The 11,560-nt window shown below is 36.5% G+C and overlaps 1 protein-coding gene across 2 annotated transcripts in view; it reads right to left on the bottom strand.

The window, feature by feature from the left end:
- Positions 1-3,526: 3,526 nt before the first annotated feature.
- The window catches only part of LOC131079125 (ubiquitin-conjugating enzyme E2 22), a 43,703-nt gene continuing 35,669 nt past the window's right edge, over positions 3,527-11,560 (bottom strand). For both annotated transcript variants that reach the window (XM_058017006.2, XM_058017008.2), the window contains 4 exons: positions 6,136-6,213; positions 5,733-5,845; positions 4,759-4,862; positions 3,527-4,462 (listed from right to left, as the gene is read on the bottom strand). In XM_058017006.2, the coding sequence (XP_057872989.1) occupies positions 4,183-4,462; positions 4,759-4,862; positions 5,733-5,845; positions 6,136-6,213 (575 nt within the window). In that variant the 3' untranslated portion in view covers positions 3,527-4,182. The remainder of the gene's footprint in view (positions 4,463-4,758; positions 4,863-5,732; positions 5,846-6,135; positions 6,214-11,560) is intronic.

Below are 11,560 nucleotides of genomic sequence, written 5' to 3'. Positions count from 1 at the left end.
AATGAGTTGGAAAAGAGATTAAATAATTAAGAATTATTTAATATTTGAGACTATAGGATAGAAGAATAATCATTAAATATTAGATATTCAAATGATTGGAGGAAATAATTAAATATTTAGATATTCAATTAATTGATCAGAAGAATAATTAAATATTAGATATTTAATTAATTAGAGGAATAGGACAGATGAATTAATTAATAAAATATTTCCATTAAATTAATTAATAGAAAGACACAAAATGAATTAAATAAATTAATCTTTTCAAATTAACTATTTAATAGAAGAATAAATATTAAATATTTATTTAATCGCTCATAGCCATTTTTTATGTGTATACAAGTAGGTTATTTTTGTTAGTGTGTGTGCAATAGTAGCTGCTAAAAATACATGTTCTTTTCCTTGGATTGCTTGTAATTATGAGCCATCTTTCCATAAATATTTGACACTTTATTTTCTAAGCGATTTAAATATTCCCTCGACTTGGATTTCTTGTCCCCTTTATTGTTCTTCCCCGCGTTTCACTAACATCTAATGACCAAAGCATCCTGCATCCATTTTGAAGTTTTCTACATCATTTCTTTTAATGGTAAGGCACCAACCATCTCATCAAGCTTTACCCTTCTCCTTTCACCAATCTCTAACAACCAAAGCATCCTTGATAGATCTTTAGGTTTTCCACCTTATTACTTTTGACAATAAGGCACCAACCACCTCAGCAATATTTAGCATTAAGATAACTCAATTGATCACCATAACTAAGTTATTCCACCAATCTAGAAAAGCACACCACGACATGGTGCACTTATTTTATTTGTTCATATTCATGCCCATTGATTCAAGAAAACACATTTGAAGGCATTCAAGTTTTTTTCATGTTGAACACACCATAGGACTGAGAGGGGGTGAATCAATCTGAACCTCAAAATACTTAATTTTTAATCTTTTAAACTTTAAACCACAACTATATAATTACTGCAGTAATAAACCATGAAAACACAAAGCACAACAAACACATGAACACCAAATTTACGTGGAAAACCCTAAGCAAGGAAAAAACATGGTGAAAATTACACTCACAATATGAATATAATCTATTACAATGTTGCCTTTGAAACTCACTGCCCCTAGGAGGACTTGCAACAACTAAGGCACACAACCTTAGGGCAAGATATAAAAAAGCTACAAAAAGCTACCAAGAGACTCATCATCTTCCAATAGAGAAAAGAATGGCTAAATTGAAAATAACAAGATCTCTTGATCATGAAATTATTCTTGAACCACTGTGTCAAACGACCAATATCATGGCAAACACATCTGACTTTAAACACTGTCACACTAAATATATCATCATCAAATCTCTTCACAAATGACTTTCGCACATCTCCAACACCAAAACTGCTTACAAATCATTCACATCCGCTACTTGTCAATTCACACACATCCTATACCTTCACTCATGCATCTGCACTTCTTTATATACAAGATTATTCATTAAAACCGTTGACTGGGTCGGCCATAGACAAAATATATATTATTACATAAATTAGGCCACCTAGACCAAAAATATCAAATGTGGTCCACTCTAGGAGATAGAGAGGACCTAAAAACATCATACCACATCCATCTAAGTCAATTCCAACAATCTACACATGCTAATACATCCTCCAAAGTTGACATCAAAAGAAATGTGTAGATAAATAGTTAAGCATACTAACCAGTAGCCCAAAACTATCCTCCAATGCAAATTACACAATGCAGATCTCCACGCATCATAGTGAGACCCAACACACTAACCAAACTCATTCTCCAAAGCAAACCTAGACCAAAAGAATGTGATCCGAGTAAGATAAGCCACCTAGACCAACCTGAACACAACACAACTGAGCATGTCGAACACAGAACAACATAACTTCACTTGCCAATCAACTTAACACCCAAAAATTGAATTGGAACACTGTACAAACCAAATGAACATGTCCTCCAAACCACAACACTTGAATCAACATATCTAAAAGCCACCAAGCATTCTCCGGACCAATTTTGATAGATAGCCACTATTAGAAATAGCAACCACCTCTACCATTTGAGCAACATAAGACCTATAAACTTGATAGTAGAAAATACACAGATCATAAACATTATAACAGAACCACACTCCATAATCTTCACATATCGGAAGAATGCATTGGGACATTAAAAACTCTTTCCTGCAAAAATATTGTTTCTTGCATAAAACTTCCACTACACCAGCCTTCCAAAAACACCTCAACATCTTCACCAAACCACCCAACACCAGAGCACTCACTTCCAAACTATCTACAACACATAGTGACATCAATGACAACACAAGATAGGGTTGACATTAATGAGAACACAACACAACTCAAGTTTCCAACATTTCCATGAAATCATCAATAAATGTAACTTCTTTCTTAGAAAATATTGTTCCTAAGAGTCTAAAAGGTAGATCTACTACAAGTTCCATAAGTTCATTTAGATGTTTAAAGGTGGTGGGTTCTTTTGACACATTCAAAAACAACAAATCAAAAAAGACAAAGTTGAACCAAGCTTCATATCTATTATTGATTGCTTAATCTTCTTCCATAATAGGAAACTATTAAATAATATTGCAATACATTGAGCATAAAACCTTGCCTCCAAAGCACATTCAATATATTAATATTAATAATAGAATCACAATGCAACACAATCTTTAATTATCAATCGTTGTAAGAGGATTCTAGTAAAGAGATACAAAAGATCTTCATCTTTGTCTTTTAGAGTCAGCTTGGTAGCTTAGCCATACAATACAATGCTTCTTGACCATAACAACCCAATCCACATGCATTTATTTATAGGCACCTCATAATAGGAAACCACTAAATGATATTACAATACAATGAGCATAAAACCACAAACTGCAATTTTGTGATGGAATTTGAAGTCCATTAACATATATATATAGTAATTTTAATAATTGATCACAATACAATACAAGGTTTAATTATCAATCTTTGTATAAGAAGATTATAGTTAAGAGATGCAAGAGATTTTCATCTTTGTCTTTTACAATCAGCTTGGTAGCTTAACCATACAGTACAATGCTTCTTATCCATAATAACCCAATCCATAATATGAAACCACTAAATAATATTACAATACAATGAACATAAAAACCACAAACTGCAATTTTGAGGTGAAATATAAAATCCATTAACATATAAAACATATATAATATACAACTCATCCCTTACAATAACCAACATTACATGTTCAAGAACAATCCACCAAATTTGAACTTAACCAATGAGATCCAGATAGAGAGGGAGAAAAAATGATAACAACCAGTCACATCTTAAATGGAATAATAGCGGTGCTAAAAAATAGTAACCTTTAATTGAAGCAATAATATAGTTAATGCCGCACTCACTGACTGACAAAAGGAAGAGAACCTTACACAGAATTTAAAGTTACATAACAGATAGGTAACTTTTAAGTCACAAGACAAGTATAAAGAATCGTCTTTAAAGTTTCAACCAATAGATTTGAGGCTTCTTGAATATATTCAACTAATCTCAACAGGACTTCGACGGAATTGGCAAATAAATAAGAGTGAGTTGCGGAACTAAATGTCCAAAATGACTCTTTATACAAGGGAGGACGAATCTGACGGTCAGACATTGAAAGGAGTCTGAAGATAAATTAAGGGTGTTATTCTTAGATTTTTAGACTGTTCAGTCTCGTGGATGTCATTAAAATCATTCATTCATTATTCATGTCTTAAAAGATCCTAAACAAAAGTGTACAAATATGCTCTAAAAAGCATCTAAAACCACGCTTGTGCATCTCTTGCACAGTTCTATTGACTAACTAAGGCTTGCTCGGTACACCTGAACATTCATTTCTATCAATTTGAAATGTTCAGTAAACTTAAAACTTAGGAGACACTTCTTCCTCTGACCTATTCTCTCCTTACAATTTACAAGGGAAGATGCTTCCAGTAATCTTGTTCAGTACACCTTTGGGAATTATGTCAGAACATTCATTTCTATCAATTTGAAATCCCCAAATTGAAATGTTCAGTAAACTAAAAAATTAGGAGACAATTCTTCGTCTGACCTATTCTCTCCTTACAATTTACAAGGGAGGATGATTCCAGTGATCATGTTGATCATGTGGCTATAACCTTCTGAGACACTTCTTCCTCTGATCTATCTTCTTTTTAGCAACCAACACTTTTGTTTGTGAAGCATCTGTTTTCTGGGTAAGTTCACCAACTCCAATTTCTTCTATTGAACCTACATTTGGATCAGGAGCATTCTCTTTGTTTGTGTTGCATGCTGTAAGAGGGCTAGATGATACAATAACGTCATTTTCAGGTCTTTCATTTGTAGCAGGCGACTCAGGTGTCTCCTTTTTACGGGCTTTATGTTTCATTGCATGAATGCTGGTATAAAACCTAAAGATGTCACAAAAATCACAGAGTTTAAGATTTCTGAAACAACATGGTAATACTGAAGAGGCAATATAATGATTACAATATTTGATATCAAAATTCAAAAAAAGAACTTTTGCTTCACAAGGAAACAAGTAGAGAAAAATCAAAAGTTTGACATTCCTGAAAAAATCAGTTGCAACTTATTTAGGTTTGAAACAACATGGTAATACTAAAGAGGTAATACAGTGATTACAATATTTGATCAAAATTCAAAAATTCAAATTTCGCTTCAAAAGGAAACAAGTAGAGAAATATACCTTGCATGTCTTGAATATTCTTCGTAATTTTCCATTAGCATCTTTCCAGCCTGCTCATTTAAAGCAGATTCTGGGAATGGTTCTATAAGTAAGCATCGGACAACCTGATTACAAAATTTTACAATTAGCCTAAACTTTGTAAAACGGTCAATAGCTAATGAAAGCCCCATATCAGTAAAGCAAATGTAATAGCATGAGAAAACCAAACTCTTGAAAGATAGTGCATAAAATTCAGGAATGCTATGATGAAAAAACTTTGGGCAAAATATATTTTGTCTACTCTACTCTATGTTACAGAATAGGGAAAGATGTCCCATAAATCGTTATTAGAGATTACAAAAATTGGAAGAGACATAGATGGCGAATACCGAAACTCAACCAACACATTTAGCCCTGAAAATAGAAACTCAATTCATACTACTAAGTTACTAACGAATCAAAGTGAATGAGGGTGGAAACAGTTGTGGATTTGTTGTCAGTTGTAGATTTGTTGTCACTAGCTGAAATTAGAAACTCAATGCACAATAATTAAGAATCCCAAGATAATGATGGATGCAAACCTGTTTGTAACTTTCTTCCCATTACCTGTTTATGAATCATTTTGATTAAGATGGGTTTCTAATGCACAATTATAACAATGTTTGAGTGAACATAATATGATACGTCTTGAAGCTTTCTTGAAACAAATTATGAGAGAAGCAACCACACAGCATATGTTTTATCAGAATCAAATATTTGTTAAATAATAAACACAAATAGAACCAGTTGCTTCTCCAAAAATATGGCTGATGAGAATCATATAGAAAATTTGAAGGAAATGTAAAGAATCAAATCAGGTATCTTCTCCAGAAATATATAAATAAACATGGAAGGTTAATGATGTTGCTGGCGTAATCCAACTGCATTTTACATTCATATCAAATTTAAGAGTCAATAATGTTGATAGAACAGAGAAAGGAAACTTCGACTCATACAATAAGCACGTGCCGCAATCCAAGGGCTGGTTGCCAATCTTTCTTCAGAATGTTTACACAGATTTCTCCATTATGTGCAATGTTAGGATGAAAGATCTTTGTCATAAAATAGCCTGCAATTCAAGTAAGGAGAGAGATTGTGAAATGGGGAGTTTAACAGGGAAATAAAACTATACAGGAGTTTTGGTTCCAAATGCAGGAAGTAAAGCATCCATGCAGGACCATTTGACTAACTACCTAAAATATATATGAAAATTAAACAGGAAAATTGCAAAAGCTTGTGTGCAGGGAAGAAAAACATTTGTTTAATTTTGTATTTCAAAGTTTGTAAAAGAGAAGCATCGGCTAGGTATGATGCAACTCAACTCTAGAAGATTAAGTTATGACATAGTCCATGGATTACCTTTTGGAGGGCTGCATGGAAAATCCTGAGGCAGGATCAATTTTATGCGAAAAAGACCACCTTCATATGGAGTGTCAGCTGCAGTAAAATAACCAGTGAAAATGTTAGATTCTCCCTGATTTTACTTACCATCAACCAGTAAAAATATAAGGTTTTCCCTGATTTTACATACTATATACCAGTAAAAATATAAGATGCTCCCTGATTTTCCTTCCAACAAGTATGCTTCAACTGGGCATTTCAGAGTAATGTATATTTGAATGTTTATACTATTTCAGCACAAACTATCTGATATCAATCAATGTGACAACTGAAACAAACAAAATCCATAAACTTGAACTTCATTGAAGTGATAAGATAGTTGAACTACTTGCCAAAACCAAAAACTCGCCAAGCCCTGAAAAAAAAACTCAAGAAAAACTCAGCAAAAAACTCGTGAACTTAAAAAATTGCTTAAATTTAATTTGAAATGCATTTTTTTTGCAAAATTCAATGAGAAGATGCATCCCATGAGTCAATAAATGAGAACACAAAAGAAACAAGTTGAATCTAGATATATTTAAATGCAAAGTGGTTTCAGTTTGGGAGGGATTCGGGGAGATGCCTTGATTTACATCTTCCTCTTCCCAACTCTAGTAAAAACTAGGGGGGAGGTAGAACTAGAGGATCTAGTCCTAGAAGTCTATTGTGGGCTCAGGCTGTATGGCTCATCCTCCATCCTAGATGTAGGTCTACCTCTAGCTGCACCTAGCACTGGCAATGACTCCTCATCCCCCTCAATATCATCCAGTGTGAAACCAAATCCACTCCCCTCCTGTAGAACTAGAGGGTCTAGTCCTAGAAGTCTATTGTGGGCTCAGGCTGTGTGGCTCATCCTCCATCCTAGATGTAGGTCTACCTCTAGCTGCACCTAGCACTGGCAATGACTCCTCATCCCCCTCAATATCATCCAGTGTGAAACCAAATCCACTCCCCTCCTCCTCCATAGCCTGCCTCTCCAAATCATTAATGTCATCCTTTGTAAACAATGGAGGCTGCTCTTGCAATGTCCAATCACTGTAAGGATCTATATCATCCAAAACAATTAGACCAGCTCGTGCTTCCTCTATCTTCCTTATGCACAACCAAAGATTATATTGCACAAAGACAAGGCCATTGAGGCGTTTTTGAGCTAACTTGCTCCTCTTCTTCATGTGGATGGCCTCAAACGAGCTCCAATTGCACTCACAACTGGATGAAGTACAAGGTTAACATAAGATTCCAAGGGCAATTTTTTTGAGATTTGGGGTATTTCCACCCCAACTTTGCCACCAAGCATCTACAAAATAAAATTAGGTTGAGGGTAGCACCCCTCGTAGGGGTCTGAGGGTGAGAAAGAGAGGGGTAGAGAGGTGAGAGTGAAATGGAGAGTGGTAGAGAGGGGGATAGAGGAAGAGTGATAGGGAGATAGATAGGTCTAAAATTCAGGGCAGATAAAGTGAGTGAGATCGAGAGAATGTTGAAAGGAGCATACTGATTACTGAAATTTGACTAAGTCTGAAAATTTAAAAGATCTTCTAAAACCTAGAATTTGCATGATAACTCCTAGAGATCTGAAACCACTCTCAAACATCCTACCAATATATACATGAAATATATCTTAAAGTATAAGGAAAAAGACATATTGAAATGAAGAAAATGAGACTGACTTGAAAAAAAAAAAAAAAAATTTGACATGTTTGAGCCTCTTTTTTTTAATGCAGCTGAGTTTTTTATAGAAACTTGTCGAGATTTTGTGAAAAAATCACCAAAAATGTGTGTTTTATCAATGTTCCACAGGGACGCGTTCCTCCCGCTTTTGGGCCGCGTCTCAAAGACGGGGACGATTCCAGGATGGGGGGACGGGGTAGGTCTAGATCTTGGGGGAGAGAAGAGAGAGTGAAATGGAGAGTGGTAGAGAGGGGGATAGAGGAAGAGTGATAGGGAGATAGATAGGTCTAAAATTCAAGGCAGATAAAGTGAGTGAGATCAAGAGAATGTTGAAAGGAGCATACTGATTAATGAAATTTGACTAAGTCTTAAAATTTAAAAGATCTTCTAAAACCTAGAATTTGCATGATAACTCCTAGAGATCTAAAACCACTCTCAAACATCCTGCCAGTATATACATGAAATATAACTTAAAGTATAAGGAAAAAGACATATTGAAATGAAGAGAATGAGACTGACTTGAAAAAAAAAAAAAAAAAAAATTGACGTGTTTGAGCCTCTTTTTTAAATGCAGCTGAGTTTTTTATAGAAACTCGCCGAGTTTTTGTGAAAATATCACCGAAAATGTGTTTTTTATCAATGTTCCACAGGGACGCGTTCCTCTCGCTTTTGGGCCGCGTCTCGAAGACGGGGATGTTTTCGGGACGGGGGGACGGGGACACAACGTTTCCCGCCGTCCCGCCACCACCACAGCCACCGGAGCTCCGCCGGAGACGGGGAAACGTCTCTGCCTCTCCCAAGGAGATGTGGACATGCGGGGACGTCCCCAAGTCTCCTTGGCTCCATGTCTCCTTGTGAGACACGAAGGCGTTTCTCGAGGGGCGGGGAGACACCTAGACACCTCCCATCGCCCCACGTCAAATGCAAAAATTAAAATTAAAATTTAAAAAAAAAGTGACATTTTTGGGTGTTGGGGGCTAACCCTAATTTGATGTGGGCCTCACCCCTTCCCCCAAAACAACACAACCATTTTATTTGTTGATTTCACTCTCATTTTGAAAGACTATTTTTTTTTCTAGCAAGCTGAAGAGGAGAAAAAACTTGTAGAAGACTGATTGGAGTGAGAAAATTGATTGCAAGTGTGATAGGAGTGAGAAGAAGCAAGAAGATGACAGGAAGAAGATTCTACTGCGTTTTGGAGAGATTTTTCAAGCACAAGGTAGGGTCTTTCTTGTTTTTTTTGTTTTACTTTTTGGTTTTCAATGTCATTTTTGGTTCTTTCATCTTTTCTTTTTTTTTCCTATTCATCTCAAAATCGGATTTGATGTTGACTCTTGAGGGCAAAATAAATCATTTTGCCCTCAAGATTCAACATCAAATTTTATTATTTTTATTTTTATTTTTAAATAAAAATAAATCATAAATTGTAAATTTTGTTTCAAAATTGAAATTTCAAATTTGCTTTTCCTTTTCAAATTTGTAAATAAAATTTACAATTTATAATTTTTTTTATTTAAAAATTAAAACAAAAATAATAAAATTTGATGTCAAGATTCAACATCAAATCTGATTTTGAGATGAATAGGAAAATAAATTTATTTGTTAAACTAGGCTGATTTTATTTTATTTTTTATTTTGTGAAATGCAGTGTCAATTTCACAATGAGCTCCCAAGACATGAGTGAGGATGAGACGGAAATCCATTCTCATAGTGAAAATGATTCAGAATTTGAACTTGAAAATGAGGGGGGTCACCATGGGGCTGATTGTAGAGCCCAATCTAGTTCCATGGCGAGTGCACCAGCTAGTACAGGTTGCCCTTCAGAGTTGTTGGCACCGTATGCTAGGGGTCCTTTTGATCCTAATTCTCCTCACAAACAGTTTGCTTCAAGAATATCAGTACAAGGCACATCACATTCAAGTGGGGGAACAAGTGGAAGTGCAACATTTGTGACACTGAATGATTTGGTAGCATCAGTAGGATGAATGCACACTTTCTTTTTTGGACAGGAAAAGGTGTGAGTCATTGTAAGTTTTTGAAGGAAGCTAAAAATATAAAGTACATAATTGAGTTTAACAAGCTTTGGGGGGTTCCAGATGACACAAATATTTCAATGCCTACTACTTTATCTGCTAGGGCAGGCGTTCAACATAGCCAGAATCTGCCACATACTTCTCATGCTTCACAGACAAGAAGAATGATGTTTGGATCTCCATCCACTTCCACTTCTGGTACTACCAGGGCAGAGAAACGTAGGTTGCAGACACCAACAGAGTAACCCCATTGCTGATATGTTTAATGTGTAGCTGAGAGATGAGATAGATGAATCCATTGGCAAGTTCTTCTTTGCCAATGGCATTCCATTTCATGTTACACGATCTCCTTATTATAGTGAGATGATGGCTATGGTGGGGAAGGGAGGAACATCTTATGTGCCACCAGGTGAGATGAAAATGAGGACCTCGATCTTGGATAAGTGCTATTCCAAGATCAATATTTTGATGGAGAAGATGAAGGCATGTTGGGTGGCATCCGGGTGCAGCGTAGTTATGGATGGGTGGACGAACATTAGCCATCGTCTACTCATCAACATCATGGTCACATGTGTAGAGGGCCCATACTTCCTTAGAGCAGTTGATTGTACAGGGTATCGCAGAGATGCTGATTTTTTAGTTTCAGGTCCTCAAGGAGGCTATTGAGGAGGTTGGGCCACAAAATGCGGTCCAAGTAGTGACAGATACAGCCCATGTGTGTAGAGAAACAGGGAGACTCATTGAACCAGCCTATAGACACATTTGGTGGACCCTGTGTTGTGTGCATGCCATGAACAATGCACTCAAGGACATGGGGAAGATTGACTAGATTAGAGGAGTGGTCACCGATGCGAGAGATGTGCACACGTTTATCTGCAACCACCACACTTCACATGCACTCTTCAGGACCTTCGCGAAGGAGTTTTTGAAACCAGTTGAGACCAAATACACATCCTATTTCATTTCTCTTGGAGAGAATGATTGAGTTGCAAGAGGCATTGCAACTCATGGTTATGACTAATGAGTAGAGTAGGGGAGAAGGGTGAAGGAGATAGTGAAGAGTGATGTGTTTTGGACTGATGCAAAATACATTGTCTCCATCATTTCTCCAGTATTCCAGGTGATCAGATATGGGGATGGGGATGCAACTAACCCTGGAGAGGTGTATGAGTGCTTTGACTATATGCTTGACCAGATGAGGGTTGTTGTGCGAGTGAAGGACCCCTCTCTAGCATTCTACAATGAGCAAATCCGGCCTATCATTTAGCGCAAATGGGACAAGTTGAACACTCCTTTGCATATGACTGCCTTTGCCTTGAATCCTAAGTGGTACAAGGCTAGATCGGGTAGAGTGACACCAATTTAGGATGATGAGGTGAAGGCGGGTTTCTTTTGGTGCATAGAGAAGATGTTTGATTCCAGAGATGCCAGCACAATTCGCACTGAGTGGGGAAGATTTGCCACTCTTAGAGGCTATTCATATGCGGCAAAGATGGATATAGAAACTATGGCACAGGAGGACCCACTTTTGTGGTGGAATTGTCATGGCCCGAAATTTTTTACCACCACTCTAGCCATCCATCTGCTATCCCAGGTCTCCAATTCTTAAGCTGCTGAGAGGAACTAGTCTACATATAGCATCATCCACTCCCTTAAGAGGAACAAACTTACCTCTAAGAGAGCAAAGAAGCTTGTGGTTGTAC

This window comes from Cryptomeria japonica, chromosome 10 (genome assembly GCF_030272615.1).
Source record: "Cryptomeria japonica chromosome 10, Sugi_1.0, whole genome shotgun sequence".
NCBI lineage: Eukaryota > Viridiplantae > Streptophyta > Pinopsida > Cupressales > Cupressaceae > Cryptomeria > Cryptomeria japonica.
The sequence above is the reverse complement of the archived record's forward strand: the minus strand, read 5'-3'. Positions and strand labels throughout refer to the sequence as shown.